Source organism: Dendrobium catenatum, unplaced genomic scaffold (genome assembly GCF_001605985.2).
Source record: "Dendrobium catenatum unplaced genomic scaffold, ASM160598v2 fragScaff_scaffold_1666, whole genome shotgun sequence".
In the NCBI taxonomy this organism is placed as follows: domain Eukaryota; kingdom Viridiplantae; phylum Streptophyta; class Magnoliopsida; order Asparagales; family Orchidaceae; genus Dendrobium; species Dendrobium catenatum.
The window spans coordinates 787,496-801,350 of NW_021320128.1; the positions used below are offsets into that span (position 1 = coordinate 787,496).

A 13,855-nucleotide genomic window follows, 5' to 3' on the forward strand; every position below is an offset into this window, starting at 1 on the left:
CAAATGTAGAAATTCAATAGATTATCTTGAATCATATCATAACATGTGGAATGGTGATCTCCTTTGTAGGTATTACAAGTTACATTTTTTTAATATCAATTTTCAAAAATATGAAAAGTCTAGAATTTTCCTGATTAAATTTATAATTTCATAGAAAAAATGAGGATAACTTCACACCCATTAAACTTTTATTATGTAACTTTATGTATATTATTGATATGATTATTTTGAATATTTGATATTTTTCTAGAAAATTTTTATTGGATAATTTGAAAAATATGTTATTCTTATCTATTTAGAAAATAATTTGGATTCCAAAAAATAATGTTCTAGTGTCATTGAAGCTTCAAAATAATGTTCTTAACAATTCTTGGTAATGTGGCAAAATTCTGAAACTATAAAATTCTACTAATTAACTACTAAAGTATTTTGTGATATATTTGTATTTCTTTTATAGTAATGTAATGATATATGTTTTCATCTGATTAAAATGTGTGATTCTATGAAACTTCGATGTTGGAGGAAGTTCTATTATTAGCGATGCACAGAGAGTCATAATGATATGAATATTTGATATATGCTAAGCATTGGGAGTCATAAAAGACTAATTTATGATAAGCTGACACATGGAGTCATAATTTCCTGAATTCTGATATTTGTTTCAAATGGGAGGTATATGGCCTCATGAAAATATGTTATTTTTCATTCTGATATATGAGTTACTTACTTATTACTTTCATTGCATTGTTATTTAAATCTCTAATAACTACAAACATTATTTTGTTCAGTATAGTAAATTATTATTAACTGTTTTAAAAACTCAGTTAAATGTATAATAAGTAAAATATTTAAAAATTTAAATAAGTGGGTGTGACCTACTGAGGTGTGTTAGCTCACACATATTATACATTCTATTTCAGATTAGTGAAAATGAAAAGAGTCAATTGAGTAAATATAGTTTTAGGCTTTGATCCGTCTGAGTTTGTATAGGCATTTTCTATTTATTATAATGTCTTGGCTATTTGTTTATTTATTTGCTATATTTTAATTTGTAGCCATGAAATGTAGTGTATGGTTATAATATAGACATTTTGATGATGAATGCTTGTAATAAAAATTTATGAATGAGTTCATTTTTCTGCTCATTGGGAGTTAAATTAAAAGCTACATGGTCTTTTTAATCTAAAGGAAAAATCTAAAAAGTTTCTAAAACCTTGATCTTCGTGCGACTTAGCCTGTCATCATTTAACACGATATATTTTATCTGTGGGTCATATTAAATTGGGTTGTGACATGATGTCTAATTTTTATCTTCTTAATCACCTAGTCTCTTCTGTAACTAAGCGAAACTTTAAATGAATTTCTTATCATCGTATGAATTTTAATGTTCCCTATTAACCATTAATGGATGTCTAATTTATACCTTCTATTTATAATTTATTTCCTTAGTCTTTGCCTTTTGTATGTGTGTGTATGAAGAGAAAGAAAGAGAGACTTGCATATTCTCAAAGATCTATTATTGTATTTCATTCTATTAGTTAATACTTTCTCTTGACTCTTTACAAGGATGCATGACATAATATTGAACCACTTAAATATCTCACTTTTTTTTTTTTCTTTTTTTGTTATTTCAAGCTCTTGATTACAAAAGGAATAAATAAAACAAAAATAACAAAAGGAGAAACCTAAATATCTCAATCAACCTCACTCCATAGAGTACTACCCACTTTTCTGACCTGAAATAAATAAAATCATATAATCAGCTTGCAAAGCACAGTAAACCCAAAACTCAGCAAAGTTTTTAATATACGATTCAAGAGTCAATATGCATGCTCATTTCAATCACTAGAATAAATAACTTTTAATATCATCAATGATCAGTTGTCACTAATTCAAATCAATATGATCAATAATGAAAAGCATGAATCATTAAATTGAAATCCATAAATCATTAATAGGTACGAGAACGTAAATACATCAATAATCAATAAATCATTATTGTAAGGAACAACACATATATATTGTAATAATTCAATATTATTAGTCTATCACTAAGGTGAGTCATAAACATGCAAGAGTTATATCAATATGCTATGTATAAGTAGTGTTGACATATGCCTGATATAATCATCTATAATCTATAAAACCATGAAATTGTATATGCATGAATCAATTATATGCTATCAATGTCATATAGTTCAGCAAGGGACTCAATAATCTATAAAGTGTTGTCACTCTCTACCCATCAACGTAATTTATTCATTGGTTATAGACTACAATCAGGATCACATCACAAACCTTTTTATTTTAAGGAAATTATGATATTATGTTTTAAGAGTCAACTCATATTAATTCTAGCGTTAACTACCAACCTCCCTTGCTTACATACAATACCACATTGTTCTTGAATCAATGGTATTAGTATTTCTTTAATGTATGAAATGAAACATGAAATGCATTAATCTATAAAATATAGGAAAATTTATATACTAGCTAATGACTTCAGAAAATCATAACTTTCATTTATCCTATAAAATTCTATAATATTGCCGTCAACATGTCAATATCAATCTTATCTCTCATATAAAAAAAGCTACACACACTTAAAAGTGCGATAAATCAGGAGAAAATGCATTATTTATTTTTTTAGAAAAAATTAAATCAGTAGATATAAAATAATTGAAAATAAAAATAGGTTTTATGTTACTTACTATGATCAAAAGACTTTTCTCAACTGAAGCAACGAACAAAAATAACTAAAACCCAACATTCTCTCTCTTCCCTCTTTCCTCTTCCTCTCCCTCTTACATGCTTAAGATTTAATATATATAAAAACAATGTTTCAGGGCTAACGCCTCAATGCTCAAACATCGCAACGCTACATGCTAACTCATGACGCCGTTGCGTTCAATATCCCGGCGCCACCACGCCGAATTATTTTTTAATTTTTCAAGACTAGGGTATCGAAGCACCAAATTATCCAACACTATAGCGCTCGAGTTTAGAAATTTCAAAATTTTTATATTTTTTTTCATTTTAAAATATTTAAGAGGTTACATGGGCACTGCCCATCTTTTAGCACAAGCTAATGAGCCACCCAATGATAATGAATTTGTTACTTGCTTTCGTTATGTTTTTATATATGTGCAATATTCTTATTCATTTTTCTTCCCAAAAAATGACCAAAATTTCATCTATATTTAATGTTTATTTATAATAACTCCTATAAATAATTACTAATCATGTAATGAAAAAAAATTTGAGAACCCACATATTACATTTTCTTACACTGATACATTTTATCAAAATTATATATATTAATATGTTATATGCCACCTTTTTCATGATAAGATAAATAAGAATAATAAAGAAAATTATAAGATAAATACTATGAGTTAAACAAAAGAATGTAACGTGTTCGGACATTTATAAATGATAGAAAATATTTATGCACACTTATATATAGTTCTAAAATAGAATAAATTAATTAAAATTTTATGATAATAAACTTTTTTTGTACCTTTAAAAAAAATTTATTAGATAAATATTGTTACCATCCCATAAATTCGGCATTTTTTCTACCTCGCATCACAAAACAGCACACCCTAGGCTTCGTTTGGGACTGCTTATCTTAATGCTTTTTAAAACATCTTTCTAGGACAAAAAATTTTATACTAAAAAATATATATAAAAAAAAACAATAAAAAAGATATTTGTTTGGGACGGCTTTCTTAATGCTTCTCAAAATAATAACATAAAAATTAAAAATTTAACTAAAAAGCTATTTTAAGAAGCAGCAAAAAACTGCCCCGAACGAAGCCTAGGTTATATTAATAAGATCAGCTCCTCTTCCCAAGATCAAAATATTATAATTATCAAGAAAGGTTCAGATAATAATACCTAAATTATTGGATTTTGGATGGGAAACATCTGCATTATATTTTAAACAAAATTTTCTTAGCACTAACAAATCTCGTTTTCTGGATTTAACATTAATGAGCTGCAAAGAGTTTATGCGACTTAACTTTGATCCGATCATAATGGTGAAACCTAGCTTTTGGGCTGCTCAGATTTGCTCTCCTTATCCTCTCTCTTCCTTTTTCGGTTCCTCTTTCGCTTGTTAAGAGTCCCAGCGGCCAATCCGTTCTGAAAACAGAAGGATAACGCATCAGAAAATAAAACCAAAACTTTTTATGATAATAAATGAGATTATGGCTGTCAATGATGAAAACGAATGCAACATAATTGAATTTTAAGCATATGATCTGTTGTCAAGGAGATGAATCATGGTCAGGCCTGCACTTTAAGGCGTCATTTGGGACGACTTTTATATTGCTTCTTAAAGAAACTTTAAAAAAAGTTGATTTAAGCAGCAGTTAAAGAAAGCAGTCCCAAAGGAACCAGGGGGCGGAATTTATAAGTAATTGTCGGGGATTCAAGGGAGTCCAGGAGTTGCCTTCAATTTGGTTTGACTCATATTTTTTCATATCCTTGATCGTCATAGGCTTCGCAAATATGTCAGGGGTCCAAGGGGGGCACGGTTTGACCTGCGGGGTTTTTCGAGGGCAGCGCCCCCGAAACAAATTTTGGTTGTAAAGATATTTTTGGAATTAAAATTAATAAATAAAATGATGAATTCTCTTTACTATTTGTTGGGGGCAATTGCCTAAAGACCATATTATTTTAAAAATTTTAGGGGGGGAGGAGGATTGTCTAAAAACCCTTGTAATAAAGACTAAAAAATAGATTGAATAGGACAAATTATCTAAATAATCATATAATAAAAAAATTATTTCTTTAGAGGGGCAATTGATTTTATTTTTTTTATAAAGGCAACAGTGATAAATACATCACCTGATTCTTTGTCACTGAAGCGCCCTCATTTTGTTTCTTCTTCTTGCATGAAAGTGGGTTCGGGCCCTGCAAAATGAGCATTTTCACAGAAGATATTTCTTTAGGCACCAGTTTTCATTAAATGAAGAAACAGAACCTGAACATGTAATGCTTTACAAGAACCACAATATAAGCCTAAAAATGTTTTGCTTCAGGTGACAAAATATTTGACCACTGGGATAAATCCTAATTGAAAACTTTAGTTCAATAATGTTCTTAAACTTTAAGAGTTCAAAATCGATATGGTGATGCACCTCATTAATCAAATCATGCATGAAACATAAATTAACAAAGCATCTGATGTAAATTCTCTTTAGGACATGATGTAACTTGCAGCTAGAGAACTTGTATCAGTTTAGTACTTCAAATAATAAATTTTGAGAAGAAAAGAAATGGATGATCTTTGACAACGTAAGGACTACGTCAAAAGGTCAATCATAAAGGTCAAAACGTTCATGATGGTTGAGTTGCCTTGAGATCAGCTTCAGTGATAAAAAAATCTTTTAAGGAAAAGATGCCATTAACAAAATTCCAATATGAAGTTTCTCCAGTCCTTAGATATTAGGTGCTCATTTGAAGGACCAAAGTTTACTCAATTAACTTTAATTAGCTTAAATGGGATAATTAACAAAAAATTGTGTAAATAATTGAGCCAAAGGTTGAATTAATCCCCAAGCTAATCACTATTTTCATAATTCCTAAATTTATTGGAATTATAACAACAAAACCAACAACAAACCTTTATCCCCTATGTGGGATCAGTTACATGAATTCTTTTTCTTTGTTGTGTCATATTAAGAGTCAGATTCTCATTTGAATCTAATAAAAATGATAATTTTTAATACTTTCTAACTGACTTCTTATTTTGGCTATAGACCATATCCACACCCTTAGGGAGGAATTCTTCTCCCACTCGCCACCCTTCCTTTTAGCGGCATTGCGTGAAGGCCTTTGACGCGCCACACCAGCTCTTCCTTCCCCACCCTCCGAAGTTACCCTTGAATCTCCCCTTCAAATCTTTTTAGGCCTTCCTCTACCATTCTTAGCACAGGCCGGATCTCATACATATATTCTCCTAACAAAGTAATTGGAGAGTCGACGTTTTATATGACCAAACCATCTAAGGTGACTCACTTTAATTGTATTTTCCGCTGGAGCTACTCCAACATCTTCACGAATATACTCATTTTGCATTATGTTTCTAAGTGTAAAGCCACCCATCAGCCTGAGCATCCTCATCTTTGCAACACTTAATTTAATTTTATGCTTCTCTTTAAATGACCAACATTTTGTGCCATAAAGCATTACAAGTCTCACCACCATCTTATAAAATTTTCCATTAATTTTGAGGGCATTTTTCTATCACACAATAGGTTCGATGCATACCTCTACTTCAACCATCCAACTTGAATTCTAAAAATAATATGATATATTCCCATCTATTTCATCATCCCTTTAAACAATAGACTCAAGATATCTAAAACATGCCCTCTTTTTTAATAACTTGATTACCCAATCCTCCCACCATTAGATCTATTACTACTAAAATTACACTTCATATATTCGGTTTTAGATTTACTCAAGCTAAAGGCTTTGGACTCTTAAGGTTCATAATTCAAGTTTTTCTTCACCTCCCTATTTCTTGGAATTAGAAACATTTAAAATGATTTAAAAAAAAAGATGTTATTGTGTCCAATTCATACCATGTGAGAAATACTTGACAGCATTAATTTGTCAAACCAACTCATTGCCTATTCATCATCCCATATGGGGTAATGAGGCTGCATAAACCAACCCCACCCTCTTACTACCTCCAATTCCCTCACTAACCACATTAACAATGCCACCTCTAACTCATTCAAAACCCACATGAACATTGTCAAGTCTAACAGGATGCAATATCCATATATGTAGTCATAATCAATTCACTCACATCCCACAATTCCAAAAAATTCAAAGAAGATACAAAACTACTTCAACACCTATTCCTGTTCATCTTGGCATCACCTTATACCATGACTCTAAAATGACAAAAAGAGACATGAAGTTGTCACAACCCATTTGTCTGTTTTTCCTAAATGGCTTATACAAATGTTGTTGAATTCTGCACTCTAAATCAACAACTCCAACATCCAAAGCCTCCCCTTACAAGCAGAGTATCCCATTGAGGCCATAGGAAGCAATTATGTACACCGACGTGCAACGCTTCATCTCCTTTGGTTAGCTCAACCACAAATCCCTCTCAATCGTTATTCCCTCCATTACCTTAAATGCATAAGTTATTGTGAAGATGGAGCAAACAGGCCTTTCGGTGAGCATTTTCATACAACAATTTCCATGAATTACAAGGCCAAGCATCCAGGAAGCGTTAACAAGAAATGAAGGCAACACCATCCCTCGCCCTAATATTCTCCACTTATCTGCATTCCTCAATCATCCAATAGTGATCTACTGATCTTAGAGCAAAAACAAGTTCATCGGGAGCCTTGAACATGGTTGATTAACCCAGACAAAGGTCAGGGAAGATCCTATGAAGTCAACCCTATACACTGAAACCCGAACGGGTCATCAAATTAATTACATAAAATGTATTTTAAAACAAACAAAATTGACCCAATGGCTCAACCAATCAGGAATGATGTGTCACTATATGAGTCGCACTTTCTAAATTCACTTTATAAATTCACTTTCTAAATAACTTCTTTATCACCCAATAGTTAGATCCATATAACATAGTTAGTTTATAAATTCAATTTTTAAATCAGCATAAAATTCTGTATTATATAATAGTCCTAAGAAACTTTGCATTTTAAACACGGAGCTTTTTTTTTTAACTTGTATCATCATCTAGAGCCTCATTTTTATCATATTATGAATTCAAGATAATTTAACATCAAGGTATTAATTAGTCTTCAAGAAATTCTTCCTCGTGATTAATAATTTTAGGCCCATTAAAGTGTGTATTAGATAATCAATATTTGTTTCACAAATATTAAATATTAATCCATATTTGACATTTTAAAACTTTAATATTTGCATCACCTATATGACAAAAACATAGGATCTTAATATAGTTTATCATCTATCCTCACAACTATTTCCCATGCATGTTGTAGTGCATGGGTCATGAAACGGAATTACCATAAACTGTGATCAATAATACTTTCCATATTAAGAGAAGCAATTAATTATGGACACTAACACCTATGATGCACAAACATGACATGGCACGGATATGAGACACGTCAATTATTGAAAATATATGACACAAACACGGGTCAGACGTGGTATTGTAATTTTTATATCTTAAAAATAGCGTATATAAATTGAATAAGCAGAATATTAAGAATAATTCAGAAATAATAAGTCATTTAAAAAAGATTTGTGCTTGAAATTATTAATATTAGAATGTTGAGAGTCAAACATGGATGTCGGGTCAAGCATGGAACGGGGAGATGACAATATTGTCGAGAGTTAGGCATCAATGTTGTGCAATAAGAATCGGACATTGATGCAAGATAGCATCAGCCCTCGATGTCGAGACGATGTTGGTCGTCGATGTTGAGATGATGTTGGACAAAGATGAGATATCGAGAAGGTGCTGGGGCATGATTGTGGGTGTTCATTTTCTCGCTATCTTAACTTCATTGTATGATTCTTAAATTTTATTCTCATATGATTAGCACAATCAATTTTATAGTCAACTATTAAAAATAAACAAATTTAAGCATACACATCATGATAAATCTAAAATATGCATGAGGTGAGGCTAAATAGAAAGAATAATAAACTTCAGTTAAGAAAGAAATAACTTGGTCATGTCTGCATTGTGCCCTATTGTGAATGCAAAAAACAAAAAAATGAAAGAAATAATCTCCTTAAAAGGTAAGGTTATTTAATTTGTGTCTATATCGATAAAATAACACTCACATTTGTGTAAAAAGACATGTAAATTATTGTTTAAAATTGTGCAATATGAAGCCCGCCTCAGCACAATTCCAGTGAAAAATGTCTCGAGGCTTAGCTTGTTCTATGAGGCATTTGCCTCGGTTTGGCCAATAGGCTCCTTGATGCGAGCCCATCTCGCTAGCATGAGACATACAACTCACCATATTAATATAATTTTTATTAAAACTAACCTAAAACCTTAACTAAAATCCCGAACAAATCAAGCCTTCAACCCAAAGCCGCAACAACTTCCTCTCGATTGCCTTGACCTCCAGCTCACCAGCTTCGCTGCGGCCACCACTATCGAAGCCGCCGCCGATGATCACTTGAAAGCTACACACCACCACCACCTCCTCTAAAATTTTTGAAAATGTACTCTCATGTTTATATTGATGACAAACATTTATAAAAGAGACAGATGACTGAAATAAATAAAGAAGAAACATATTGGGAGGCATGAGATTTCAATGGATGCCCAGGAGAGAGACCAATTTGTTACGACGATGACTCAAATAAATACCCCCTCACTAAAGTGATAATACAAATGATTTTTGAGTTGTACTGAGAAATAATGAATTTGGAATTGAACTTGATGTTATATAATATTTTTATGCAATTCATATATTTTATGTTGTTTTGCTTTTATAATATTTAAATTTCAATTTATTTCACGCAATTTATTATTTATCACTTTACGTCTTGTGCAATTTTTTGTTTCATATGTATACCAATTTATTACTTCATAATTTAATAAAAAGTTAATATATCATCCTTTAACGTATTATTTGAGTACTAAATAAAAAATCACTTTTAACATCTATTTTCAATTTACATAATTTTTGAATTTTGAGGCTTATGCCTCAAAACAGCTTGAGGCTTTCGCCTCGTCTCATGAACAAAAAATCTCAATACTCAATTGTACAATTTTAAACCTTAACATAAATGAATCAGTAAAATGATTCGTCAAGTTGTTTATTAGCATAATAACAAACAATAAAAAGAACAAATACTGACCTTTGCCCTTCTCTTTTTTAATCTAACTTTATCAACCGCACCAAGTGTTATCATCGAATTGCTCCTATTTGTTTTTGCGAACTCTTCCATGGAAGTAGAAACTGCTCCAGCTGATGTCAATTTTTCTTTTAGTCCCCTCTTCCATATTTTTTGATATTCTGATTCATCCATATGCAGCCGTTTTTCTTCAGTCGATTTGACAAATTCTTTTTGATTCAAAGAAGGTTGCTCAAGAAAAAGAGAGTTTCTCAAACCATAGATTACAGGGACACCGGGTACCTTACATTTTGTAAATGAAAGCACATCAAAAAGATGATAAATAATGGAAAGTTGAGAATATAGAAAATTTGCCAATATTTTCCAATATGAGCAGTCAAGTAGCCAACATAATTCATAAAAATAGCAAGAAAGTGCACTATGAGGCAATAAATGAAACTAAAAATATAATCAGTTTAGTTGTCCCCACTTTGAAAATTATGAGGTCACAAGTCATTAAACTGTACCGGTGATAAAATAAATCAATTTAGGACTTTCTTAACCCATATGCATTGGAAAACTCGCTGAAAATACCTAGATAATAATAAGAAAGTGTTAAAGAGTGCTCAAGCTTTCGAGCTTTTGTGCAGAAGCTTATATAAGGACAGTTCTCACTAACATGTAAGCAAATGCTTCACTTTACATTCAAGTTACAAAAACAAAAAATTAATCATAGAATCACTGCCAGAATAACACTTAAGGATTAACCAAAATATACATCATGAAGCAAATCAAATCAAATATGTAGAAGAGATGCAAAATACAATTAATAAGATAATAATTGCAAAATATTATCAGATCCTAGTTCTGAAGCTCTCATCCCTTAGATTGCTAATTAAGGGTTTCAAAGGAATTAGTATGATCATATAATGTGGGCTCCGAAAAATTCATAAAAATAGCAAGAACTCAGTGCACTATGAGGCAATGAATGAAACTAAAAATATAATCAGTTTAGTTGTCCCCACTTTGAAAAATATGAGGTCACAAGTCATTAAACTGTACCGGTGATAAAATAAATCAATTTAGGACTTTCCTAACCCATATGCATTGGAAAACTCGTTGAAAATACCTAGATAATAATAAGAAAGTGTTAAAAAGTGCTCAAGCTTTCGAGCTTTTGTGCAGAAGCTTATATAAGGACAGTTCTCACTAACATGTAAGCAAATGCTTCACTTTACATTCAAGTTACAAAAACAAAAAATTAATCATAGAATCTCTGCCAGAATAACACTTAAGGATTAACCAAAATATACATCATGAAGCAAATCAAATCAAATATGTAGAAGAGATGCAAAATACAATTAATAAGATAATAATTGCAAAATATTATCAGTTTCCTAGTTCTGAAGCTCTCATCCCTTAGATTGCTAATTAAGGGTTTCAAAGGAATTAGTATGATCATATAACAATCGATGTAAGGTCAAAATCATATCTGTGTGTGTGTGTGTGTGTGTGTGAGAGAGAGAGAGAGAGAGAGGCAATTTGCAGGTATTTTGATCTCTTCTTTTTTTTTTTTTTTTTCCCACTGGTTAATTCTTAGAGGTCAACATATAACAATCAATGTAAGATCAAAATCATATGTGTGTGTGTGTGTGTGAGGGAGGGAGATATCCATACAAAATTCATTCCAATATGCACTTTATTACTTTAGACATACTTGGGTAGTTCCAAATTAAGTAAAAGTGTAAGGTTTACAAAATTGAAAAAGCAGCAGAAAAATGACAGAATCATGCTAGAAGGCATATTCCGCAAACAAAAAGGGGCTCAGAATGTTTAAATATGCAAGATCGGAGAAGATACAAAGATTATATCTAAAAAGGCCTCCACAGCATGTAATTCATGGTTCCGCTGTCACAGACAGAAAATTAGATGAAAATGAAGTTTACAAGCATTTTCATTATTTTTTTTCATAATGACACTTACTTTCCTTCAAGCTAAGATCACTGGCAGAATTAGCTATCACTTTATTATGAAAAAGCTAAACAAAAATTTTTCTCGGTTGACATTTCTTACATCAACGTAATTTTTTTTTAATAAATTCATCTACAATTCCCTACTAAAAAAATATTAAAATAGGAGATTGTTTGAAATAGTTAACTTTCAAATTAAAGAAGCAAATTGAAATGTGCAATTTCCATGTTTCTTATGCCATTTTAAAAATAGTTTATTCGAAATCTAATGCCAAGATTCCTAAAATAATTTGCAATAAACAATTAACACCCTGCATCTATTTAATATTCCAGATCTACCATGTTTCCATCTGATACTTTTTGTTAGGTTCAATGCAATGCATTACTCAGATTAAGGTTGATCACCTTAAAGTTTCTATGGAAAAAAAAATGGGTTAGGATATCCTGACCAAAATTTGCTCAAGATGGGTTTTAAAATCCTTGATTTTGAATTAAGATAAGTGGAATTGATTGATAATGCATGTATTGCATTCATCTACAAAATCCAAAGATTTTAAAACCAATCAAGACCAATTTTCAAAAAGGATATCTTAATATTTTTTCTCAAGATCTAACCTTTATTGAAATACTAGCATTCTGATGTGTCATTGAAAAAATAAATAAATAGACTATATTTATTTGTTCTCAGTCAAATAAAAGCACAGACCAATTGTTCGTGTGGTATCAAATAATAGCATACAAAAATATGGCCACGAAAGGGCGAGAATTGATGTACAACCTCCCTGAACTTCTTCCGAATTTCTGAATCCTGTGTGGCAAGAAAGAAATGCTCAGAATTGGACTCTCCAATTATGGATTGTATGCAGGTTTCTGCATCCACCCTTTTCTCATGATCACACCTAATCTCAGCACAAATAAGAGACCAGAAAAGCGTATTAATAAAGTATGACAGGAAGATAACAGTTACCATCCGAAGAGGGATACATACATTGCCGTCATGATCTGGTGTGCAGCTTCGAGAGCCACTGCATGGGATTCACCAAGGCTTGTGAGCTCCCCGATTACACATCTGCAATGGACTTATCAGATATCAGCGTGTGTGCAGGTGAGAGAGAGAGATAAGGGAGGAGGGGCGCGGAGAACCTGGAGGTGAAGAGGAGGACGCGGGCTCCAAGGAGATTGGATAGGGATTTGTCAGCTGGGGTCAGACCGTGGAGGAGAATGTGGTGGATGAAGGTGCCGTCGCAGAGGACCTTGTACGGCTCCCTAAATCCAAAGCATGCCGAGTAGAATCTAACAACTTTACGATGCCTCTTCTGCTTCTTTAGCCTCATATCTCTCTCTCAGGCTTGAAGTAAGATTCAATTTAAGGGGCTGTTTGGATGCATGATTTAGGCCGGATTTGAAGAGGATTTGAGTTAAATCCAGCCAAACGGCCGAAAATGCAAAACCAAATCTCACGGTAAATCAAAGGCGCGTTTGGCCGAAGAAGAGCGCGAAAGGGAGAAAGTTACCTCCACAGCAAGCGAGCTCCCCTTGTTGCTTCTGATAAAAAAAATGTCGTAACTTCCGATCCAACAGGAAGGGAACGTCGTCGAAGGAGCGAAGTCGAACAGCGACGAAGAAGATCTCGTGCAAAACTCAACACTCATGCGAAGGAAAGAAGCCGACGAAATAGAGAAGGGAGGGAAAACCTAGACTCCTCTAATTTATGGTTGGATAACTTAATTATTATAATTTAAAATATTAATAATTAAGTGAAGCTAATTAAATAATTTTAAATTATTAATTAAATTATTAATAAAATTATACATAATTATTTCAAAATAATTAATAGGATTAAATATTATAAATAATATTAAATAATTAATTATTATTATTAACAAAGCTTTTTTTTTTTAAAAAAAATTAATACCTCTTTTTAATTTTATTAATAAAATATACATAAGGGTTAAAAAGGGTTGATGGGTCGTGTTTGGGTCTAACCAGAAATTTATACGACTCAAACCAAGTCAATTCGAACTCGACATACTTAATAAATGAGTCAAAACGTC

General features: G+C 31.8%; 1 protein-coding gene across 3 annotated transcripts in view; it reads right to left on the reverse strand.

The window, feature by feature from the left end:
* Positions 1–13,499, reverse strand: part of LOC110096175 (rRNA-processing protein UTP23 homolog) — a 17,378-nt gene extending 3,879 nt beyond the window's left edge. Inside the window, exons 1-7 of one of the 3 annotated variants that reach the window (XM_028701289.1) lie at positions 13,316–13,499; positions 12,945–13,219; positions 12,790–12,870; positions 12,580–12,700; positions 9,856–10,134; positions 4,855–4,920; positions 4,037–4,146 (exon numbers count right to left, since the gene is read on the reverse strand). In XM_028701289.1, the coding sequence (XP_028557122.1) occupies positions 4,051–4,146; positions 4,855–4,920; positions 9,856–10,134; positions 12,580–12,700; positions 12,790–12,870; positions 12,945–13,135 (834 nt within the window). In that variant the 5' untranslated portion in view covers positions 13,136–13,219; positions 13,316–13,499 and the 3' untranslated portion in view covers positions 4,037–4,050. Of the gene's footprint in view, positions 1–4,027; positions 4,147–4,854; positions 4,921–9,855; positions 10,135–12,579; positions 12,701–12,789; positions 12,871–12,944; positions 13,220–13,315 lie in introns of those variants that run through there. The other 2 variants (XM_020821970.2, XM_020821971.2) reach the window with 2 other exon arrangements.
* Positions 13,500–13,855: the final 356 nt, after the last annotated feature.